Source organism: Medicago truncatula, chromosome 4 (genome assembly GCF_003473485.1).
Source record: "Medicago truncatula cultivar Jemalong A17 chromosome 4, MtrunA17r5.0-ANR, whole genome shotgun sequence".
NCBI lineage: Eukaryota > Viridiplantae > Streptophyta > Magnoliopsida > Fabales > Fabaceae > Medicago > Medicago truncatula.
This window is the reverse complement of record NC_053045.1, coordinates 26,842,961-26,868,226: the sequence shown is the minus strand read 5'-3', so window position 1 is coordinate 26,868,226 and position 25,266 is coordinate 26,842,961. Positions and strand designations below refer to the sequence as shown.

General features: G+C 32.6%; 4 protein-coding genes across 4 annotated transcripts; 2 read left to right on the top strand and 2 right to left on the bottom strand.

Annotated features, from left to right (window-relative positions):
- The first annotated feature begins 979 nt into the window (after positions 1-979).
- On the top strand, positions 980-1,528 carry LOC11445162 (transcription repressor OFP6). The gene has a single exon (XM_003606052.2). The coding sequence runs from the start codon at positions 980-982 to the stop codon at positions 1,526-1,528; it is 549 nt and encodes a 182-aa protein (XP_003606100.2).
- Positions 1,529-8,692: 7,164 nt separating this feature from the next.
- Positions 8,693-9,939, bottom strand: LOC11445731 (transcription repressor OFP7). Its single transcript, XM_003606051.4, has one exon. The coding sequence runs from the start codon at positions 9,735-9,737 to the stop codon at positions 9,204-9,206; it is 534 nt and encodes a 177-aa protein (XP_003606099.1). The 5' UTR covers positions 9,738-9,939; the 3' UTR covers positions 8,693-9,203.
- Positions 9,940-16,953: 7,014 nt separating this feature from the next.
- LOC11443444 (uncharacterized) lies at positions 16,954-18,588 on the top strand. Its single transcript, XM_003606048.4, has 3 exons — positions 16,954-17,335; positions 17,979-18,158; positions 18,253-18,588. The coding sequence occupies exons 1-3, from the start codon at positions 17,108-17,110 to the stop codon at positions 18,409-18,411; spliced, it is 567 nt and encodes a 188-aa protein (XP_003606096.1). The 5' UTR covers positions 16,954-17,107; the 3' UTR covers positions 18,412-18,588.
- Positions 18,589-18,747: 159 nt separating this feature from the next.
- LOC11446346 (transcription factor E2FB) lies at positions 18,748-24,834 on the bottom strand. Its single transcript, XM_003606047.4, has 14 exons — positions 24,507-24,834; positions 22,207-22,396; positions 21,957-22,016; positions 21,406-21,491; positions 21,237-21,325; positions 21,091-21,145; positions 20,738-20,790; positions 20,594-20,644; positions 20,439-20,487; positions 20,256-20,321; positions 20,097-20,173; positions 19,703-19,931; positions 19,420-19,486; positions 18,748-19,287 (listed from the first exon to the last, which is right to left on the bottom strand). The coding sequence occupies exons 1-14, from the start codon at positions 24,684-24,686 to the stop codon at positions 19,157-19,159; spliced, it is 1,383 nt and encodes a 460-aa protein (XP_003606095.2). The 5' UTR covers positions 24,687-24,834; the 3' UTR covers positions 18,748-19,156.
- Between the last annotated feature and the right edge of the window lie 432 nt (positions 24,835-25,266).

Below are 25,266 nucleotides of genomic sequence, written 5' to 3'. Positions count from 1 at the left end.
GATTATTCTTTTGTTTTTTAAAGGAAGAAGGATTATCTTTTGCTTTTTTATTAAAAAAACACTGCTCCCTCCGGTCCTTATTATAAGAAATAAAACCAAAAAACATCAAAACCAATGTAATCATTAATTAATATAAATTTTTGAATTATTTTTACAAATATACCCTCATAAAAAATTGTGAAACATTAAATACACCCACTAATATTAAAAAGATAATCATTAAATGAGGGTAGAAAAGTCTTTTAAACAATAATTATACCTTAAAAGTTATGACATTTTCTCATAAATAGAACCAAAAAGTTTTTTAAAAATTTTCTTAAGGAGCAGAGAAAAGTATTGGCTTGCAGCAATATTTTTATTAATTAATTTGTAAACGTAATACGCTTGAAACAAATGAATTATTATTTTGGTAATGTGGGGGTGATCCTAATTGCTTTTTAGCTTGGGTCTATCTAGAGATCTACCTAAATTTTAAATATCCTACAACGAATAGAGTGGACAACTTTATTTCTCCTAAAATAAAATTTGATGTTGAAGCATTAAGTAAATTGTACTTTATTAAACAATTTAACACAATACATTTTTTTAAATGACAAATGTTAGTAATTAGTAATTAGAATAGTTTTTCTCATTTGTCCGGATTGAAAACCAGAATCTCCAACTCTTTATTACGTCTTTGTTCAAAGCAGTTGAGCTATCCAACTCCAATATATTACTCTATTATTATGTTTATATATAATGATGTATACTATGAAAATGACTATCTTATATAGACAAACACTTCAATCCCTATTAAATGTATGTTTGTTCTCTTTAGCCTATGTATTAACTTTTTAGCCTCTGCATGGGTGGAAATGTGCTAAGTAGTCTAATAGGGCTACATGGTCTAAGAAGAAACATTTTTTAAAGTCTAACATATATCTAACATGCATGTATGATGTGTGTGTATGTTTGAATACTAATTTAGTAGGTTACTACAATGTCTTTCAACAAGAAAAGGCTTATGAGAAGAGTGTTCTCAACAAATATTGGAAGTTGTGGCTGTGCAAAAAAGAAAGCAATTGAAGTCCACGAGCCTATTCAAAAGACCAAAATTTCCATTAGCCAAATTAGCAAGGCTTCATCCAACACAACTTTAGGTGAACGAAAGGGTGCCGGTTGTAGCGTCGATCACAGCGACGATTTCTCCACCACCACTTTCTCTGAAGCTGAAACTACACAAAACTACTCTCCACACAAGCATAGCCCACTATCAAACACTGTGGTCGTTGAAAAGGATTCTGATAATCCATATCATGATTTCAAACACTCTATGCTTCAAATGATCTTCGAGGATGAGATCGATTCGGAGGATGATCTTCGAGTTCTTCTTCGGTGTTTTCTTCATCTCAATGATACTTGTTATCACCTTGTCATCGTTAAAGTCTTTAATGATATATGTCATGAAGCTTTTTCCGACGACAAGGTTTGTACTACTACTTCGTCTGCTATCAAACCTTCTAATATACATGTTTATGAAAATGAGTAAAATGTATTTTTTTTAAGAAAGAATATTAAAGTGTAATTAAATTGCTATGTCATCATATCATATTCATATATCCTTTATTCTTTCAAGTTTTTAATATTTCAAGTATATATATTACAATATAAATCTATTCCTACAAAACCCTCCAAAATCCAAAATTCAAATAGATAGGGTGAGTTGATTTTAAGGTTTGTAATATTATTTTAAATGTGAGAGTGGAAATGCAACCATCTCATGCTTGCTTCAAGTTTTGAAAATTTCTTTCCATGTATTGACACTTGATTTATTCTATTGTTATTCACATTATAATGAAAATAGAACTCAATTTGTAATAATTTCCCACTGCCACTCACATTTATTTTTATTTTTTTAGTTAAATAAATTTCTAAAACATTTACAAAAAAACGAAATTTTTGCTCAACAGATGAGTAAGAATATTATTTCCAAAATATTATTTTTGGGAATATTATTCCAAATAATATAATTTCTTATCTTGAAAGAAACACACCTTAAAAATTTAATGAGATGTATCGTCATTGTAAAACTTTTACCACGTAAAATACACTTTAAGATTACATTTTAAAGTAACCGTTAAATATTTGATTTTTTCTTTTTTGAAAACTTGGTTGTCCATGTAAAAAAAAAATTACACTAACCTTACATGTCCCTTTTTCTCAAATTTTAATTACCAACAACAGCTGGGCAGAAAAATTGAAATTGGAAGAAGCTACATGTAAACTATAAACATAATTGGCTCACGTATATCGTTTTCATTATTAATTTTGTGTGATTATGGGGTTGAAAGGAGTTGGGCTTGATCATCACTGCTTTTTTATTTGCTTTTGCAAGTTCAATACAAGCATTTATTTGAAGTTGTAATGTACTAAGCCGTGGTGACTGGATCTATGCTCACTTTTGTAGATGCGTTATTGGATAGTCTTGTGAAATACTCTCTCTATTTTAAAATGAATATCATATTAAATAGGAAGATTAGTCACTTTAGTCCCTGAATGCAGAAAAATTGCAAAAGTAATCCCTGAACGTAGACTCTGTTAGTCCATTTAGTCCCTGAATGCAGACTCCGTTAGTCATTTAGTCCCTGAATGTAGACTCCATTAGTCACTTTAGTCCATAAAATTGACCAACAGCGTTAACATTTAGGGACTGTTTTGAATTTATCTGCATTCAGGGACTAAAGTGACTACTCATTTCTCATTCAGGGACAAAAATGACTAATTCTCCTACTAAAAAATGTAATATTCCTGATAATAGACATGACACTTTTACCAAACTAATTTTATTAATTATTTATATATTTTTCACAACATCGAATATAATACTTTAGAAATAGTGTCGAGTCTAGAGGTTAATCTTCTCATGAGTGTAGGTGGGTCTGGCCCACCCAAACCCAAAAAAAAAATCTATTTTAATAAGCATATAATTATATTATATATTATACTTTAATATTATATTATATATCACATTGTGGCGTATATGTACTATGTTTGAAGGGCATTTTAGTGGTTAAACAATACTCCTTCCATTTATTTTATTTTGATGTTTTATCTTTTCGCACAAATTTTAAGGAGTAATTAAAATATATAAATATTTGTGTGTTTTTAACTAAAATGTCCTTATTTATCATTAAATTCACATGTGATAAATCAAATGTCACAACTACTTTAATAGTTTATGATGTTTTCTAACAAGGATAAATTTGAGAAAACAATAATATATATTCACTAAAACATCGAAAGTTTTGGAATATAGTTGAAGTTCTAAAACATCAAAAGAAAATAAATGAAGGGAGTACTAGTTTTAGACATGCTAGTTGCCGATTCAACTCCCTCCAACATAATTTTTGCATCTTTCTTAATTTGTGTTTTTTTTTTTCAAATATAAAAATTTCAGTCTAGATAGAGAGCAGAATGTGTTGAACCATTGTATATATACATGATATACGGAACCATTCTAGTCAATCAAACAATGAGTATTCATTCACTTCTCTCAATTCATAATATGGTATGAGTTCTCTTGTGTGAGCAATTTTCAGTTTCTTACAAGTCTCAATGAGCAATTTTCAGTTGTTAAGACTCAAATTTTGCTTATGGATCCTCTTCCTTCTTTGAACAAGGTGTATTTTGTTCAAGAAGAAAGTAACCATGCACCTTTACTCTCTCTCTCACTATTGATGAACCAAATTACATGGTAAAGGTGTGCCTGATAATCAAAAGAAAGATTCAAGATACTGTACTTTCTGCAACCGTTCTGGGCACACTGTTGATACTTGCTATCAAAAGCATGGATATCCAAATTCTAACAAAACAAGCAATACAAATTCTGTTAATAATGGATCCACTAGCAATGCTCTAGTTTAATCTGCACATGTTGGTAGCATTGAGTCTGGAAGTAACAACTCAAGTTTATGTATTTCTCAAGACAGATATGAGCACCTTGTTTCCTTGCTTCAACAAGAAACCTTGATGCCCTCAACTGTGTCTCAACCTGTTTCTACCTCAAATCATATTAGCACTTCTTCTGTTATTCCTCATAATCACAACCATTCAGGTATACAAAGTGTCTTTTCTTGTTCATTGCATATTGCATCTTTATCTATTTGGATCATAGACTTAGATGCTAATGATAATGTGTGTTTCTCCAAGTCTCATTTTACCTCTTTCTATAAAATTAAACATGTTCATGTTAGTCTTCCTAATGGTAACACCATATATGTGCATTATGTTGGTAATGTGTATTTTTCTCCACATTTACATTTGAATCATGTGTTATATTCACCTGAATTCTAAACTATGTAGTTCTTTGTCTTGCAATGTCAAATTTCTTGCTAACAAATGTGTTATGCATGATGTGAAATCACAGAGGATGATTGGTTTAGGTGATCAATCTGATGGCCTCTACAAATTGTCTCTTAGTGATTGCAGTCTCTGCTTGCTAGTTCATCTCAGTTTCATTCTAATAAACATGATCACAATGTTTGCAATGTTTCTAGTTCTATTGTTTCAAATTCTAATAATGTAATAGATAATACTTTGATTCATGAAACTGTTATATGGCACTTCAAGTTAGGTCATTTGTCAAATCAAAGATTATCATCTACGTGTTAGTTGTACCCTTCTATAATCGTTGATAATAAAGTAGCTTGTGATGTTTGTCGTTTTGCTCGTCATAAGAAATTACCTTTCTCACAGTTCTTCTAATGCTACTTCTAAATTTCAATTGCTTCATTTTGACATACGGGGACCCCTTGCCATTAATTCAGTACATAGACATAAATATTTTCTTACTATTGTTGATGACCATACCAGATTTTTATGGATCATTCTTTTGAAATCTAAGTCTGAAGTTTCATTACATGTCGTAAATTTCATCATTATGGTAGAAAACCAATTTCACATCGCTCCCCAAATAATAAGAACTAACAATGGTTCTGAGTTTGTACTCCATAACTTTTATGCTTCAAAAGGCATTTTACGTCATATATCATCTGTTGAGACTCCCCAACAAAATGGGAGAGTAGAGAGTAAGCATCAACAAATACTCAACATAGTAAAAGCTTTACTTTACCAATCCAAATTACCTTTGTCATTTTGGTCATATTCTTTCCTTCTTGCTGTTTTTCTTATAAATAGAATTACCACACATGTGCTTCATAATAAATCTCCTTACCATATGCTTCATGACAAACCACCTGATATCTCCACCTTCATGGTTTTTGGATGTCTTTTCCATGCTTCCACCCTTCAAAACCATAGAACTAAACATTCACCTAGAGCCAGGAAGTCTATTTCTTTGGGTATAAGGCAGACTTCAAAGGTTATGTCTTGTTTGATTTGCATACCAAAAAGATTTATATTTCCAGACATGTTACTTTTCATGAGAATGGTTTACCCTATAAAGCTCTTCCATCTTCTCAAAGCCAAAACTGGGAGTATTTCACTTCTACTTCTGATAACATTTTACTCGATACATCACACCACCTCAATCATACCCCTGGTGATACTTCTGGCCCTCCTTCTTCCACTAGCAATATTCCCATTGATATTGAACTTGTGTCCCCTAATCTACCTACCATACCTTGTCAACCTTCCACCATCAGAAAATATACTAGAACTAAACATTCACCTACTTATTTGCAAGATTTTATTTTTCATAATTCGCATTCGTCTATTAATCATGCTTACTCTATTTCCAATTATATATCTTATAACAAAATATCTAACCCTCACTCTCATTTCATTTTGTCTCTTCATTCACATATTGAGCCCAAATCTTATGTTGAGACTAGCAAGTTTGAGTGTTGGAAGCAAGCTATGCAAGTTGAGCTCACTGCACTTGAGAAAACTGGAATTTGGAAATTAGTTGACTTACCTGATCATGTCAAGCCTATAGGTTGTACGTGAATTTACAAAATCAAACACCATGCAGATGGGAGTATTGAGACATACAAAGCTAAATTGGTTGCTAAAGGCTACAATCAAATAGAGGTCTTAAACTAATTTGAAATTTACTCCCAAGTTGCTAAACACACTACCATAATACTGGTTTTACCACTTGCTTCACTGAACCATTGGCATCTCCATCAACTAGATGTCAATAATGATTTTATGTATGGTGACCTCCAAGAAGATGTGTACATGGAGATTCCACCAGGTGTGTCAACTAACAAACCTAATCAGGTTTGCAAGATTCTTAAGTTTATTTATGGCTTGAAACAAGTCAGTAGAAAATGGAATGAAAAATTGGCTTATCTTCTGATTTCACATGGTTACTACCAAGCATCAGCAGATCACTTTTTGTTCGCTAAACAGATTGATACTGGTTTTACAGTTTTGCTCATCTATGTTGATGATATAATATTAGCTTGTAATTCTTTTGATGAATTCACTTCCATCAAAATCATACTGAACAATTCATTCAAAATCAAGGACTTGGGGCAACTCAAATATTTTTTGGGATTAGAAGTGGCACATTCTCAGCTTGGTATTTCTTTGTGCCGAAAAAAAATATTGTCTAAACTGACTGATTGGATTGATTCAGGATTTTTAGACTCTAAACCAGTATCTACTCCTTCTGATCCTTCCATCAAGCTCTATAATGATTCTTCATCTCCTTATCCTGACATTCTTTCTTATAGAAGACTTGTTGGCAGATTATTGTATCTCAATGCAACCAGACCATATATCACCTTTATCCTTCCAGTTTCTTTACATGATCAACTTGCAGACTTCTTCACTAAATCCCTCCTTCCTCGGCCATTTACTACTTGTTGAACTCTAGTGGCTTGCTATGCAAGTTACATAGTCTAAACTAAAAAACAAAGAGAAACTCCGATTTATTGTAATATAAGCAAGTACAGGTATGTCTGCTTGTATTTCGTTTCTCAGTTCTCACTACATGACAATCAATTTCTATATGTATAGTTCTCTCATGAAAGATAGGATTTCCTGCTATGTGTAGAGCTGATTTGTTGTCACAATAAATATTGATAGGTGAATGGTGAGGTATGAAGAAATCTTTCAATAGACATAGTAACGATTGTCCTTCATAAGTTATCTTTACATGTATAAATATTTAGTCCACCAACAAAATCAAACATGTTTGTCGCACGGGTGCATGTACTAGTTACTCTCTCTATGTTACAATATTTTTCACATTTACACATAAAAAAGATCGAAAATAGTAATTGTCATTTTCAAGTTTTAATTTAACATTAATTTTTATTTTCCAATCATACCGTTTAATTAATATTTGGCTTAAATATGTATTTCATCCTTGCAATTAGGGGTCGTTTAAAAATTGGTCCCTGTATTCGCTAATCATTGCAAACTAACCTTGCAATCATTAATCATTTAAAATTTCATCATTTGACCAACTTAATCACCGCCACGTCACTTATTTGATGACGTCGCAATCACTGCCACACATGAAATTCCAATTTTGCCCTTAAGAAGAGGACAAAATATTGAAGAAAGAATTGGAACCCAGGGGTAAAATTGGAATTTTATGTGGCGTGGCAGTGATTAAGTGGGGAGAGAGACGAAATTTTAAATGATTAAACAATGCAAGGGTAAATTACCAGGATTAGCGATTACAGGGACCAATTTTTAAACGACCCCTAATTGTAAGGATCAAATACATATTTAAGCCTTAATATTATGTGTATTACTTATTTTCTACTTTATATTTATGATAATGAGAATAATTGATAGTTAATGGGACTAATTTGATAAAACTATTATTCTACTTAATTCATTTATAAATTTTCCTTAGTTTATGTGAAATGGCAAACTATCACAATTTTTGTTTAATATAATATAGACTAAAATATGGTTTTAGTCCCTGTAAATATGTCTTGTTTTGGTTTTAGTCCCTGTAAAAAAAAAATTGTTTTTGGTCCCTGCAAAATTTTTTGTTTTTGAAAATAAAAAATTTTGTAGGGACCTTTTTTAAAAACAAAATATTTTGCAGGGATCAAAAACTACAAAGTTGGTTCAGTTATAATGTGTCACGTATGCAAATCATCACAAAAGTGAGGCCAGTGACTATTTTCAAAAACAAAAAAATTTGCAGGGACCAAAAACAATTTTTTTTTTACAGGGACTAAAACCATATTTTAGCCTATAGGCTAAAAATATAAATTAGGGAGATTAGTCACTTTAGTCTCTAGGAAAGAAATCGTCACTTTAGTCCCTGAATGCAGATAAATTGCAAAATAGTCCTTGAATGTAGATTCTGTTAGTCCATTTAGTCCCTGAATGCAGACTTCGTTAGTCAATTTAGTCCCTGAATGTAGACTCCATTAGTCACTTTAGTCCCTGAAATTGACCAACAGAATCTACATTCAGGGACTGTTTAGCAATTTATCTGCATCCAGGACTAAAGTGACTACTCATTTCTCATTCAGGGACTAAAGTGACTAATTTTCCAATAAATTAAGAAGCCTTAGTGTAGTTTGCATTTTGCAAGTCTTATTCTAGTCTAGAAGCAATTGGATAAAATAAGCCAATCAAGGTATTATATGTCCTTAAAAGTTCAAACTCAAACAAATTAACAACACACGCATTTCAACAAAAGTGAGGTTAGATCCCGTAACCACCACCTCTCGATTTCTCATTCATTCATACACATTGAATAGTACACAATTACTTCGAATAAATGCTTCTGTAGTACTTGCAAAGCAATTGAAACAAATGAAGAAAATATCAAGTCCAACACCTTTCAACCTCAAACAAGTAATCACACAAAATTAAAATAATGAAACAATATACATGAGCCAATTATATTTACACGTAGCTTGTTCCAAATTTTTAATTTAATGCGTGAACCAGGCCTAACTACTGCACTGCAAACACAGTTTATAAAAAATTCAAAATCATATCAAAGTAAACCTTTTTCATTATTATTTCAATGCATTTGAATATTTCAATTTATATGTTGATGCAAGAATTGCTTTGACCACCATCCATTCTTTGTCATATTGATCTTGATCACACTTTTGTAAGATTCATACAATTAACAACGAAAATATAAAGACGATAAAATGAAAATTATCTCTAGTTTTGTCTCTGAAGATTAGAGACACCACAATTTAAAACTTATTTCATCTTTTCATTTTTTCTGTCTCTAATTTTCGTTGTTAATTCAATTTTTTCTAATTTTACCCGGAAGGTTTTATAGTAGTGCTACCAACCTTGTCGGGGAAAGCTTCATGACATATATCATTGAAGACTTTTACGATAACACCATGATAACAACTAGAATTGAGATGAAGAAAACACCGGAGAAGATCTTGAAGATCGTCTTCTGAATCGATCTCATTCTCGAAGATCATTTGAAGCATAGAATGTTTGAAATCATGATACGGATCCTCAGAATCCTTCTCTACCGCCACCGTGTTCATTAGTGGGCTTTGTTTGGGTGCAGAGTAGTTGTTTGTTGTGCTAACATCCGAGAACGTCGTGGTGGAGAAATCATCGCTATCATCGATGCTACAAACGGCGCCATATCCTTCACCTGAAGTTGTAGTTGAAGAACCCTTACTACTTGGGTTTGTGATCCTTTGCTTAATGAATTTTTTGGGTTTTTGGGTTGGCTTTGGCTCGTGTACTTGAATTGCTTTTGTTTTTGCACATCCACAACTTCCATTTGATGTGAAAAATGTTCTTATAAGGTTTTTCTTGTTGGAAGACATTATAGTATAACCTTGTAAATTAGTATTCACACACAAATATGTATATATAATATGGTATAGAAAAAGAGATGGGACGTAGATTTTGAATCTTGGTGTTATGAGAAATGAAAGTACAACAAAGTTGGAAAGATGTGTTTGAGAAAATTAAAAAAGTTAGAAAGATGGATATGTTAAGGTAGAGGGTGTATGTTTGGTAGGATTCCTTTTCGAACTAACTATGTGATGATGAGTTGAGCTTTATATATACAAATGATATTAGAAAGAGGATAGTGTGAAATTAAATTAGTGTGAGTTGGATTGAAAATGAGTCAATATTTAATTTCATCTTTCAAATTGTCCTATTAACTTAGTCATACACAATTGTCTTATTAACTTACTCATACACAATATCAATATTATATATAAAATATGTTTTTGAAATTATAAATATTAATTTAGTTCTTAGCCCTTTGTCCGGATCTTTTATTTATCAAGGTCTAGTGGGGTAGAATTCATATTTTAATGTGAAATAGGTGAATAAATAGGATATTTAAGATTTAAATCTGGATCCTGTATATAACAATATGTTGCCCTCTGTCCGGATTTATTTTCAAATGAATCTACGATATCATTTAGATTCAAATACATATTCAACATTATCAACTTAATAACATTATAATTCAAAATTCCCTAAAAAAAACATTATAATTCAAATTAAAAAATATTATAATTCTCATAAATATTAATACATGGATGAATCTGGTTATTATTATTACTTTTTTTTAATTTTGGAGATATTTAGGAAAATTAATAATATATAGATGATGATTAGTTAGTACAATTAATGCACTATTGATATTAGATGGGTCTCTTTCCAAAATGTTTGGTGAAAAATCAGATTAGAGGGTGGTTTAGTTTTATGAAGGGTATTATTTGACGTAGCTAAGAGTATAAGGGATTAATCATTTCATCAATCTTTGGGGAAAAATTAAATTAGTCATAATGAGCTTATTGTTCAATAACTTAAATTAATTTTTCTACTTATGATTAAATATTTGAATTGGACCAATTGCTATTGTATCTACAAAGCATGGAATGATACAGGTAACTCTTGTATGTTGTCCTTACGTTATTTAATTCACAGTAAACTTTTTCCATAATTATATGATAGGTAAATTACCTTAGACTACAAAAGAAGCTTCTGTCAATAAAGTTGGCTTCCAAGGAAACAAGACTTTGTCCACGAAGTTTTGTGTCTTATATTGAGTCATATTAGAAGCATGAATTAAAGATGCTCTTATTAAGTTAAATAGCTTCAACCATAAGGTAAAGTTTAGTAAAAAAAAATTCATGTTGTAATGCAAAAGGTGGCTTCATATTGTTTTTTCATTAAAAAAAAAAAAAAAAAACTTTAAAATGAACTTAGACATTTGATATGTTGAGTGCGGGTTCAAACCGACAATACTTATCTTCTCAACATGTGTAAGTTTTGTCAATTAGAATCTTTTTAAAGTTAAAAATGGCTCAATGCTGCGGTAAGAATAATATATGTTATATATAGTTTTGTTAACCAATGTCCTAAGTGCATTGGTTAAGAAACCCATAAATAAAAGTTTTATTTGAAAAAATAAGCTCTCATGCTTTATCAAGTAATGACTACACTATTTTTAATTAAAAACTTACTTTTTTAATTGCTTAATCAATGTTCCAAGAAAACCGGTTTATATATATATATATATATATATATATATATATATATATATATATATATATATATATATATATATATATATATGCCGCTTCATGAATTCAAAGAAAAAGTTACAACATTCAATAGTCATTATACCAATAGTTATAATCTGCCACAATGATGGAAGATTAAAAGCCTTTTTCAAATAGCATGTTCTATGGTACATAAGTTCTGTGGTGCATAAGCATTATTTTTTGTAGCACCTTAAAACAAGTAAAATGATATACTTCATTCAACTACTTGCCACTAGCTGCTGCTAAAGTTGTTAACATAATGTCACTTAAATTAAACACTTTATTATTTTTTGACAGTTGTAAAAATAATTTCATATCACTTCGCAATAAATTTAGTTAAAGGATATTAATATATATTTATCAAAAGAAAATATTAATTTTTTAGGCTTATTTTTAATTATTATTATTAAATCATACATCACATTTGACTATCAACTCAAAAAAACTATAGTACGAAAGTGTTGGTTTTCCACCTGTCCCATATAATTGTCACAAGTAATTGATGCTTTTATTCTTGTGGTATTGCTACAAATTTCTGAATTTTAAAACTTAGAAAAACAATGATAGTGTGGCAATATTTATATACTGTAATATAACTAAAATGAAAAAGAAATTCAGAAGTTCACATCTCTGATGTTTATTTAATAGAGAAATACTTGGTCTTGCCGTCTTAGTTTTGAGTTTTGACGTGTAATATATGACTCTATCTTGTTCTTAGATTTTGCCATATGGTTTTTCAGCATTCCATCATACTTTTAACATACTTGGCTACTTTATAGGGGAACATTAAAATACAAAGCTCCAACGCAACTAATTTAGTCAACAATTTTCTATTGCATGTACTAGGGGGGTACATTATTTAATCCATTACAGCAAACCTACCAAATGCCCTCGTGATGGCTTGTTTTTGTGATTCAAGCATGCACATGGATGATCCATAACATTTTAGGGTTAAGTAAGTTTTTGTTTTTTATAAAAATAATTATCAAGTTTTAGTCCATCAAATATTTTTGTTATAATTTTTGAATAAATTTTATAGATATGGTTAGAATATTATAAGGTTATTTAAAGCCTCAATACAAGCATCAACTATAGGACATTCAATGACACGTGTCAAACCACCAAATTGGATGAGACAAACAAGTTACCGACCAAACCTCGTTCATCAAGCAATTGTCCATAGTTTGATCATGTTTTAGATTGCACAATCTGAAACAAAGTAGTTGACTGGTTCGGATTATATAATTCAATTCAAAATGTGCTCAGACTAGGTAAAAACTTATGCTTTGGGGGGGCTTGATCCATTTCAAATTATATAATTTGAACGTATTCATAACACATAAAAGAGAAAAATATGTCATTAAATCAAATTCTACAACAGCATCAACAACATAATTTAGACAAAAACAATATGATGGATCAACCAAACTAAATTCTTCATCCAATTTATCCATGAAAAGATCTCACTAAAGAAGCTTTTAACTCAATTAGTCCCTTCGAACTATGTTGATCAACTATAGAGAACATGTTCTCACAACGTTGTCTTTCTATTGCTTCATCTTGGTAATCCGAACGCACACATCTAAGTTGATTGACGTACGGCGATACTCCACACTGCTCATTATTCTTATATCTTTATGGTTGAGACACCATTAATTCGATCTAGATGGTCCTTCAAGTAAGAGGGTGTAACGTCAACACTTACCCGAAACAGATAAGATTTCCCCTGTTATAATACATTTTATTAGCTAGCTTAGTGTTCATATCTACGGTATACGTGTTCATGGTTATGTGGTGTTGTTTGCAAATGAACCAAAATTGTAATTTTTAGAAGGTTTTGTGTGTCGTGGATCACACAAAACTCTTGTGTAATGTGAAACACAAAAAATCATGCATTTGTTGGTTCAGATTATATCATTTGATATGTGCACCCCCTCCACCCTGATGTACTAGTTTTTACACAGTTTAGACACGTTTCATATTATATAATGTGAACCAGTCAACTACTTGTTTCAGATTATATAATTTGAAACATGCTAAAATGGTGGATGATGGCTTGTCTACTTCATGCATATTATGCATGTTTATATCTAATCTCATATGCACAGACATGTTTCATGCATCTTTGTTTATCATTGTGGTCGATGCTTATATTGTGGCTATAAATAGCCTTTAATGCTTCACAAGTTTGCATGATTGTGCTCTCCTTCATATGTCACGATATAAGTGTTCTCTTGAGTTTTACATTTTTCAACCTTTCTGCTTGCTGGACAATCTACCTGAGTGCTACATTTGTAATAGCTCATGCAACATCATTTATTGATTTCTTTCAACATCATGTATGGACTAAATATACACCATTTTTTTATGTTTTCAAAATTGAAACACAAATGCAACCATGATTCATATAACATATGTTGAATTTAATTACAATTATATGGACTGACATGGATCCGAATGCTTACAATCACTATTTAAAACCCGAAGGTAGGAGTGTTTGTTTTAGGTAACAAAATTATTGTTTTTAATGTGAAAGAAAAGAGAATCAAGTTAACAATATAGTTTTGAATGTGTGTAAACTTTGGATGTGGAGACCCTTAATGAGTTTTTGCCCATATTTCCTCCATGCCCAATAAGTCTTTTGAAAGTTCATCCTCCCTCATATAGCACACTAATGTCATTTGGTTATTATGTTTTCTATAAGAAAAGAAAGGTAAAATGATTTTAGTCCACTTGAACTAAGTTACGTACAAATACTTCAGTTATTTTGACACAATAAAATAGATTTATAATAAAAATATATGAAATAATAGAATAAATACTTTACCTTTTCTCGATCCGCATAGTGCAACTGATGGATGGTTGTATGCGCGATCAAAATGAGTGATTATGATATCAATGCATGCAACAAGTTTGGGAATAAACGCTTGATTGTTGATGTTTTGTTGAATATGTTGTTTTCCGACGAGTATTAGGATATTATAATTGGTGGAATATTAATTGGTTTCATGAACACTAGTGTCTGTCATGGTAGTGCTCGTAGCAGATATGATAGGAGTAGTAGTGGTCAGGGTGATTATAGTGGCAGTGATAATGGGGGTAATGGTAAGGGGAGTGATGGGAGTGTGGATAATATGAACACTACTGTTAATGTTGGTGATGTGGGTGGGTATAGTGGTGGTCAAGGGGTATGGGATCGTGTAGGTGGTGGTAGTGGGGGAAGGTGTGGTGGTGGAATTTGATTTTTGGCATACTAGTGGTAGTTGGGGGTGGGGATGGGATTGAAATTGATCATCAATTTATCTAGATCTATGAAGTCATTTAGCTTAAGTGGGGCAAAAGAGACTAAACTATTTTCTTGGTTAAAAGTAAAATCATCAAAGAAAAATGGTGTGACACTTTGAGGGAATGTGATGTTATTGGTAGTGGTTTCAATTTGAGGTGGCGGTGGATTTTCGAAAATGGTGGTAGGAGTAGTAAATGTGGTAGAGTTGCAACTACGAACAATAGAAAATTGATCCCAATTATCATTATCCATTGAAGAAGAAGAAAATTGGCACTTAGATATGTCTAAAAATTAAATCATTATAGAGTCGCATCACACTGTGTGTTTTTGAACAGTTGAAGATCGATGGAGATGGTGAAACTAGAGGCAAAGTATTGAATTTTTGGGTGAACCAGAAAATACTAAGATATTAAGAGAGATGAGCAATTTATATGAAGAAAATGAACATATTTTTAATGAAAAAAAATCAAAATGGGGATTGATATTTCCAATGACAATTGTAACCGTTGAAGTTATTTGTCATCTTATGTATTTTCTCTCACTCATATATTGTTGTTGTTGTTATTATTATTATTATTATTATCATCATCATCATATAAACAGGCACTAAGTGTCCGTCTGTTGCATCTAATGTGAACTAGTCAACTACTTGTTTTATACTCTCTATGTTCCTTTATATGTGTCGCTTTTGCCCAATTTTCTATAACCAAGGCAAAGCATAATTAGCTCTCTTTTGTCTTTTCTACCCTTAATATCTGTAGTGTAACTTTTCCTTGGTATCAATTAACCGTTCACTACATAAATGCATGGCTCATGTTTTTTTTATAAGAGCATGGGAAGCATTTATCAGCATAAAGCATTTTTGTGGCCTCAGTAAAATGTGTCTGATGGAGTAGAGGAATTGGATTACGCTACAATAATATACTATGCAATTAATGTATCAAATTTAGTAATTGAGAGGTTAAAGGTATAATTGACATATTACAATCTTAAATTCTAAAAGTGACACTTAAATAGGAACAAATTTTTTTAGCAAATGTGACAGTTAAAAATGAACGAAATGAGTATTATATAATTTGAAACATGCTAAAATTGTGGATGATGGCCTGGTCATTAAGTTTGTCCGACTTCATTCATATTATGCATGTTTATTATCTAATCTCATATGCACAAACATGTTTCATGCATCTTTGTTTATCGTTACGATCAATGCTTATATTGTGGCTATAAATAGCCGTTAATGCCTCACAAGTTTTCACTCCACCTCACCTTACTTCCTTTTCATTCTTATTTTCCTTTTGGGGATGATTGTGATGCCATGGTTTCATCGTTACGGAGTTAGTACAATTGTCAATAGAGACATATGTATCGGTAGTTATGGGGTTAGTATGATTGGTCAAAGTAAGTTGTCGCACATCAACTTTTATTTAAAATCGGTTTGTAACTAGAATTGTTCCCACCTTCTCCTACTCCATTCATCTTGTACTCCATAATTCTCAACCAGTTCGGAGATGGGATTATTCCCATCTTCTTCTTCCATTTTCTTGCACTACATATTTATCTTTAGAGTTCAAACATGTGTTGTACTAAAATGTGTGCTTTTAATGTAAATGTATTATGAAATTGTGTTCAATTAATAAATTGCATTGAATTAATCAATTTGATTGTCAATTATAAATTATGTCATTTTAGCAAATCATGTTGAACTAATAAATCGAATCAACACAAAACTGGACCAAACACATTTATGATTATATAATTAAAAAAAAACGTCAAATACGTTTCGGATTATAAAATTCAACGGGGATAAAATGTGGACTTTTGAGCGCGTGCGAGAGGTGAGTAGGGTGTGAAAAGAAATTCTAAAAAAATTATAGATCCATCTTTGAGAGCCCATTACTTTCCCTAGCCACTTGAAGATTGTTCTTCCCACTTAAAGAATTGTTCTCCCACACCTCAAAATTACCCTCAATACTCCCAACGGCAATTAACTGTCATTCGCGTTAATTGTCGTTAGGGTTATTTAGGTAATTTCAAGATGTGGGAGAGCAATCTTTAAGTGTAAAGAGCAATTTTCTAGCCACTTCTCTTATTGGGCTTATCTTGGAGAGCCCATGATTATATATACAAAGGAGAATTCCCCATTGTGACAAGTAAGCAAGCAATAGAGTAAGATGAACGACACAACTAACTGATATTTTATTGCATCGTTATCATTTACTCTTTTTCTGTTGGCTCAAGTGAGTTCACACAAAACCCTTACAATCTTGATAATCAAACAACACATGCTTTGAGTATATTGAATACAAGATTCTCTGTGGAACATTCAAAACCCTATACAATGACAACGTTTTCGTTGCTACCATCACCTTCTTGTGCTTCTTTTCTGAGCAACAAGAAGAGTTCAAGATTTTGCAGTCTTGCTTCCATTCAGTCACGTAAATCTAATGTTAAAGTGTTGAGAGTTAGAGCTGTTAAAGAGAAAACTGAGGAAATCAAAAGCTCTTCAAAGCAATCTTCACCTGAAGAAGTAACCAAGAAGTATGGTCTTGAAGCTGGTCTTTGGAAGGTGCCCATTTCTTTCTCTTTTCTTTTTTGGTTTAATTATCATTATGTTGTTAGTATAAAGTTTCAAATTCATGAACCAAAGTTAGAAATTCATGTTTTTGGGTTGGTTCTTGTTCTTGTTAGTATAGGTTTTCTTTCCATTTTTTACTTTAGCATACTGTATCTTTCCCTGATTTTGAGGGAGCAAAAGATGTATTTTGGGTGAAATTTTACCTTCAAGAAATGTTCTGTACTGAATCAAGATTGAGTACCAATGTTTGAATATCGATCAAAATTCCGACCACTTGTGTCGCCAATTTAAAATAGAAGTTTAGAATTTCCAAGTTCCAACAATTTTGCCTTTGAGATAGTAATTTAATCAGTGTTTATTTGTTAAAAATTATCAGAAATATAATTTGAGTTTTAAGGCAGTGAAATTTGTTTCCTTGATTTTTGCCGACTCAACCAGTTGGGTTATCGTTTTAATGGAGAGGATGAATAATGACATCGGTTTTTACTTACTTAAGGGAGTGGCATCGTGTCAGTAGAGCTCCAAACGATTTTCAATCATTAGTTTACTGTAGACTATACGAGACACTTCCTCACCCTAAAATCAAAGCCGCGCTTTTCATTCCGTTTAAAATGAAAATTATGGTCTTTTGCAGATTTTCAGTTCAAAGGAAGAAGGGGACCAACAGAAATCAAAAGGTGATCAAGCCAAGGAGTTGCTGGCAAAATACGGAGGAGCATACTTAGCCACCTCCATTACTCTGTCATTGATCTCTTTCGCTCTTTGTTATGTATTAATCAATGCTGGAGTAGATGTTCAAACTTTGCTTCAGAAGGTGCAATGCTCATACATAACCCAAATGTGGATTGAAGTATAATGAAAACAAAATAACTTCTATGAATTAACACATTATGTCTGTATATCTGCAGGTAGGAATCAGTACTGATGCAACCGGCGAAAAAGTCGGTACCTTTGCTTTGGCATATGCTGCACACAAAGCTGCATCTCCAATTAGGTTTCCACCTACGGTAGCTCTTACCCCAATCGTAGCTGGATGGATTGGAAAGAAAGCTGATAAAGATAAGTAAGCTAATAGTGGTAGCAGCAAATACCAGTGTTTGATTGTAGTATAATTCTACCTGTAATCATACTTTCATCTCCATTGCCAGAGGAATATTATTTCCACCGTCGTGGACATGTAAATCCATATTATTGTCAACAATAGCTAAAGTCATGTTAAATAATAAACAATTTTTATCTACTAATATTGCTATAATTGATTTGAATGGTTGCATCCAACATTTGCACCCCTTTCTAGAATTTATGTAGCTTACTAGTGTCAATGGTGACTCTGATATTGCAACGTGAAGAAAGAGTAACGGGTAGAAAGTAGAAGTTAATAACAAGGGATCAAAGAAACAGAATGACCATAGAATGTCATGAAACTTTTTATTTGATCAGTGCTCTGCCTGAGAGCAAAATTCTACTTCAATTAGCAATCTGAAATGTGTTTTTATTGCCTTTCAAACATACACATCGCGCTAAGTAGTCTAGAATGCCCCACCATTACAATATACAAAGTTGGGTTCGCAAAAGCCACATGTTTTTTCCTCTAGAAGTACAAAGTCACTTGGATTATGTAATTCTAACTGTACAATTAGCCATTTGACTGGCCATTCAGTTCCCCAGGACAAGCTTCTTGATGAAACATTGAGAAAGTATCTTCTAGCAACCTTCAATCCAACCTCGCAGGTCTGGGTGGATGTCATAGGTTCTCAGTTGGAGAAAGAACACAACTTTCTCTTCAGGTTCAAAATAAATCCTTTTGAGGCTTCATCCTACAGTAGGGTTGGATGCAGAAGGCACTTCACCAATATTTGAAGCATGATTTGGGGTTGTAGATTGCTCACGAGCCATACAATATTCTTCTTGAAGTGCTTCGAGTTCATTCCATTCAACTCCAGCTGTAAATATATCAAGGAAATTACAAAAAAAAATTATGGAACTTCCAAACCCCTTCTCTTTTGATGTGTTTGTGTGTGTATATGTGTATGAATAATGAATGAAATGGAGACTAAGGTGTCTAGAGAGAATACGTTCTGTTCTCCACATGTCGGTTATGCTAACATCGGCATCAGATAAAAGCCAATAATCAGCATCACTCTGCAAAAAGATATCACAATTTCAAATTAGCTCCAAGGTTTTTTTTCTTAAATCAGAAACAACGCTAGAACCTTCACAACAAAAAACATGCAATAACTTATATATTTTGAAAGCTAACACCCTTCAGATTTTGGTACTCTGGACATAAGATACACTCTTTCCTAACAATTTGCAAATGCAAAAAACAAATATCCCACAGACTGAGGTGATGCTTACAGCAACATCTGAAGGAACAATCTTCATGATCCCACTCACGAAGTCGTGATTGTTATTAAGATCTGAACTAGGCCCTTCACCATCTTGTCTCTGCACTTCTATTTCCTTCCCTTTATCTTCTGGGACCACGGTTGATTGATCCTTGTTAACTTTGTTAACTTCTGGACTGGGTGGAAATTTGGATGCAACATCAACACCGTTGATCTCCTCAAACTTCTCTTCAAATTGACTACAATGGCAGTGAAAGGGTGAGATCAAGAATGTCAACTTTATAGCATGTTGCAAGCTTCAAGCATCATCGCTTCATATGGCATTGTCATCTGACATGTCATTGCAACAGCTAAATGACCCTTGAAGCAAATGTTAGCAAAACACCCAAAAACATTAAGCATACCTAACAAGGTAAACATCTATTGGGCCCATTGTGCTTCTGAGGACTATCCTGTATCTTCTCTGGGGATAATCAACAGCCTAATAGGAAAAAGGGAATTTGCATTCAGAAAGACAAATCTGTTGATTACTTCTACCAACTTCTCATATCCTCTTAAATTACCTCATCAGGATCAGGTACTTCCAAAGTGGTACCATGTGGAGCTTTAATTGCTATCAAGGTTTCATTCTGGCAATAGGAAAATAGAACCAGTTAAAATCCAAAATAAATTTATATACAAGAAGCAAAGGAAACAGAAACACCACATCAAAATATTCATTGTAATTCATAAATAGGGAAACTAACCTGGAAGCAGGGCAAGTTCTTTATATCTTCCTCAGTGACAAAAAGAAACCTTTTGAGGGTGGAAAGAAAATAAAGAAAAAATACATTAAATAAAATTATGAACATAAAAGTACGGCTAAAAGACCCAAATATGGATTAAGGAAAAATAATATTACTTCTCATTATTTTCATCTTCGCTGAGATTCCGTAGTCTTTCTTGCATCTCCCTGCAATAATAATAAAAATAAACTCTTAATAGACAACAGGCAAAAACTGCAATTATGCAACAAAGAAGAATCAGCAAAGGCAAACATCCAAACCTTATTTGTTCATCCAACCGGCGTTCCTCAATTGTTAAATTTTCAATTTCTGCCTGCATATGAGAAACAAAAACAAATCAAACACCAACATTTATAAGGATTTAATACTACCATCAAATTTATTATATGCCATGAATTATATAAGTCAAAAAGTCTGTAAATTTACTTCAACCAAATAAAAAAGTATGCTTTACAAGCAGTCACACATAAAATGATTTACAGATAAGGTAGCTTCAGCTTGAATAATGGGAAGCTCTTGACAGGAAAACATGAATATCTCACCAGTCTTTCTAACTTTTAAAGAAAATCATCTACATGTGAATTCCAAAGATAAAAATTTAGTCCTTCCTAACCTGTAAACTAGCAAAACTATCATCGGCCTCCCCTGGTTTTGAAACATCCAGCCCCCTGGTCAATCATCAAAGAAATTGGTAAAAGTGTTTCAAAATTTTGGATAAAATTATGACAACAATGACTGATGAATGGAAAGAACTCCCACTTCCACTGAATTCTGTTCTTGAGCTTTTTTTCTATAAGGCCAATTCCTTCAAGAACATTTGTAATATCATATATCCTCCTCTTTTGCACCTGTAGACACAAAAGCTTCATGAAATTCTCAAACATTCCAGTAATGAGCATGTAATCTTTAGACAGGAAGCAAATGTTACCTCTAATGTGTCAGCAGCATTATTTAGATCAAGAATACCATCCTCTGCTTGTTTTATTAAAGCGATGAACTTTTTTGTCAACAGACCTATTTGTTTTTAACAATATGATATAGGTGAGAAAATGTACCCACAATCTTCACTCACCAGTAAAACATTTAAAGAAAGGGTTCATTACAAACCCACTTAACCTATTTTAGCCATTTAACCCCCCCTAAACATTGGTTTAACTTAAAACATTAAATTTTCAATTTAATTTAAATATATGTTTAACATTTTCTCAACTTGCCACCAAATTACATTTAGTTAGGAGGGTAATGTGTAAAGTAAACAATGATCGACATTAAAGTTACCCAAAATCAACATTTTCAACTTAAACCAGAGTTGAGGGAGGTTAAGTGACTGAGCGTCATGAAAAAAAGGTTGGTGGAGGTTGTTTGAAAAGGGAGAAACTACAAGTGTTTAATGTGTAACTTAAACTGTAAAGAATTGAATAACAATAAACCACCGATGATCAACAATCAACTAATCAAAACTGAAAAATTAGGCAATACCTAATGAGCTGTCATATCGACATGGACCAGCAGGGGTGAGATTATTTCCTGAAGGAGAACCTGCCAAATTTATATAAAAAGTATAACTTTTTGGTAGCCAAAATCGATAATTAAAGGAATGATGGTGTATGTTAGTTGATAGAAATCTAGTTGTCAACCAAAATATTGGCTACCCTTATTTTCTTTGAATATATTAGGAAAATGATAAATGTAGAATCCTACTTAACAAAGTTTCGAAAAAAATATTCACCAATATTTGAGCCAGGGGTTTGAGTTCCAGATCTGTTGCATTTTGTCATCCTAGAGGATTTTCCTCCTTTCCCCGCCTTTCCAGATACAGGCGTCTGAACAGAACTATTGGCTGCTGCAGTGGACCCAGGAGTCATCCTATCACCTGAATCAGCTTCAAAATCAGCTGCTTCACTCTTCCGCTTCAATTGCTGAAATGTGTGAATATAATAGTAAGTAACAATAAATAGAAAAGATTATGGATTAGTCTAAGCAGGTGCTCGCGGAGATAAGTTGACTTAAAAAAAAAGATTATATAGAGTAAGTTAGAATAGTAAGAATCGTATTTTCATAAATAATCCATTAATCATAAATCAATGTTGTTAATCTCGGATATTGGTGCAGAGCAATCGATTATACAACTGGGATAGTGCTTGCGAGGGGAAGGGAAAGAGGGGTAGAAAAGGTGAGAACAGAGGTATTTTAGTCTTCACTATGTAGAAAAGGGGGTGTCGGTAGAAAAAAAGGGGGTGTGGACCACCATTAGACTAACTTAAAGCCTAATTTCGGAAACCCTAAATTTAAAATGTTCCCTTCCCGATATTAAAAAATTAGATAGCTCCACATTGCAGTTACTTTTCCTCCTTTCTTGTTTCTACTCGCGTCTTTCTTGTACTCCATTGTTCTATATTTTTCTCTGTCGGTGTTCTTACTGAAAAACACCAGCTCATGGCAAGAAACTTCCAATTTGTGGCCAGAGTGAATGGGTTTGTGCAGTAAGACCCTTGCTTCGGCCGCAATAAGCAATTCCACCATGAAACGCAGCCGCAAACACCATACTCGATTTCCGCTGCATTTGCATTTAGCGTGGCAGCCAAGGCCTCCAGCCGTATCACGAAGCCGCAATTCAATGTAATGAGGCATTTTTAATAGCAACCATAAATATATAGCTTCACATCAATTAGAAGAAAGAAATTTACTTATAATATCTACAAATAACAACACAAGCATAACCCAATACTTTTAACTATGTCAATAGATTTTGCAAAGAATAAGAAAAAGGGAAGCGCCCTACTTGCATTTATGAGAAATGGAAAAGTTATGCACAATTTAGTTTTTTACATGAGCATAGTCTAAGGATGTGCAAGATACCCTCAGAATTCCTTAACGAGTAACATAATGATAGAATAACTCAGTTACGGTCAGTTTCCTAAAAACGTATGTATTTGGCAAACGGCAACACTACTAAGTTGACTAAATGGATTCAATTCAAAAAGGAAAAAGCGAAAGACTACAAAAATAAACTTAAAAACTCACGAAATGTGGTTTCTGAAGCAGAGTTATTTTTTTATCCACATAAAAAAATTTCGACCGAGTATGGTAACCCATTTCCTTTATTTGCCAAATTTCTTACAGAAAATCTTTGCACCAAATAGAAACCTCATTTAAAAACAACCAGGCAAAAGTAAGCTCATAAACTAAATGGGGCTTTTCAGGAGCATTTTAAAGCATCCAATAGACAGATTCATTTCCTTGCAATGTGATCCTTTCCACCTAGAATTGACCAATTATTTTCATTGCAACGTGATTCTTACCGCCTAGAATTGACCAAGTTACAATCACATCCTCTCAAGTTCCTCAATACATTGATCAAGTACTAAACCTAAGGACTAAGGGCCTGTTTGGATTGGCTTATTTGAGCTTACCTACTAGCATAAGTTTTGTGAGACTGTTTGAGAGAACTAATAAAGACAGCTTATGGCTTATTTTTTTTCTATCAAAATAAAGTTTATGTGTATGCTTATAAAAACAGCTTATGTAAGCTTATGCAAAAGTGCTTATATGATAAGCACTTGTGCCATAAGCTGCAAATAAACCATTTATCCAAACAGGCTCTAAAGCTCATATAACAGCACATATTAAAAATAAAAAATAAACACACCCACACACTCTTTTTCTATGAAGCACTGTTGCAAACACCTGACACGACACTAACAGGTCGACACCCGTAATTGAATATAACCACATGTGTTAGTGTCGTGTTGGTGTCTCACACACGTGTCAGACACTAGCATAACTTAGTTTGATTCCTCAAGCACGGAAAAAATTCCTTTTTTTAGTAAAACCTAACTAATATTCAACTCTAAGAACTAATTCAGCAACTAATCCCAACAATTTAATAACTAAATAGAAATTAAACCCTAAAATTCAATAGATCCCTAGTTCTTTAAATCACCTTACAAAAACTAAACTAAAAACCATAAAAAAAATCACAAAAAACGTAAAAAAATAATAATAATAATAAAAAAATAGAAAACTCACAGGAGTTTTAACAACAATAGCTTCAGTTTCTAGGTCTTGATTCCGGCGGTGGTCAGGAGCGAAGCGGTGATAATCAGCGGCGGCGAGAAAGGGAGGTTTCATGGAGGAGAAAGGGAGTTGACGTTGCTGCATGATCTGGTCCGGCGCGGCGGTGGCGGGAGGAGTTCGGGTGCCCGACATCCACCTGCCGGCGATGGAAGGAAATGGGAGGGAAAAGGAAGAGAGATCTATGTGTTTGGAAAGTGGGAAAAAGCGGGAGAGAGAAAGGGAAGAGGGAGAGGGAGAAGAAGATGATGATGGAGGGAATTTGGTTCGGATATTGATGTGGAGGGAAGTGCTTATAAATAAATAATGAGTTCCCAATTCAATATCAATTATTACTATTATTATTTTATTACACTATTTTATTTTATTTTTTTGTGTGTAAACCCTTTTGGTTTTAAAAAAAAAAATCTGATAATAAGTTGCTGGAAAGATAAATAAAGTTTTACAAAAAATTATTCAACTTAAAATTAAGTCACAAGGACTAATTTTAGACAAAATGAGCAGGTTTTAATTGTTTAACACAAGGGTTATAATTTTCTAGACGAAATGATAAACATAACCAAAAGACACACTATGATTGTGAGGTTTCATATTGGAATCAGATGAAAATGTTTGATTTAAAAATATTTGTATTGTTAGTTGAGTTAGATTTTATAAATTAAAACCGATATTTTACTTGTGAAAATATTAGTTAGAATTTTCATGATTATATTTA

Bases quoted from the DNA above. Each gene is read 5' to 3' on its own strand.
- LOC11445162 (XM_003606052.2), top strand. From the start codon at position 980: ATGTCTTTCAACAAGAAAAGGCTTATGAGAAGAGTGTTCTCAACAAAT.
- LOC11445731 (XM_003606051.4), bottom strand. From the start codon at position 9,737: ATGTCTTCCAACAAGAAAAACCTTATAAGAACATTTTTCACATCAAAT.
- LOC11443444 (XM_003606048.4), top strand. From the start codon at position 17,108: ATGACAACGTTTTCGTTGCTACCATCACCTTCTTGTGCTTCTTTTCTG. The intron at 17,336-17,978 runs GTGCCCATTTCT...GGTCTTTTGCAG, and splicing joins TTGAAGCTGGTCTTTGGAAG to ATTTTCAGTTCAAAGGAAGA. The intron at 18,159-18,252 runs GTGCAATGCTCA...GTATATCTGCAG, and splicing joins TTCAAACTTTGCTTCAGAAG to GTAGGAATCAGTACTGATGC.
- LOC11446346 (XM_003606047.4), bottom strand. From the start codon at position 24,686: ATGTCGGGCACCCGAACTCCTCCCGCCACCGCCGCGCCGGACCAGATC. The intron at 20,488-20,593 runs GTAATATTATTT...CACCCTCAAAAG, and splicing joins GAAGATGAAAATAATGAGAA to GTTTCTTTTTGTCACTGAGG. The intron at 19,932-20,096 runs GTATGCTTAATG...CTGCCATTGTAG, and splicing joins ATAGATGTTTACCTTGTTAG to TCAATTTGAAGAGAAGTTTG.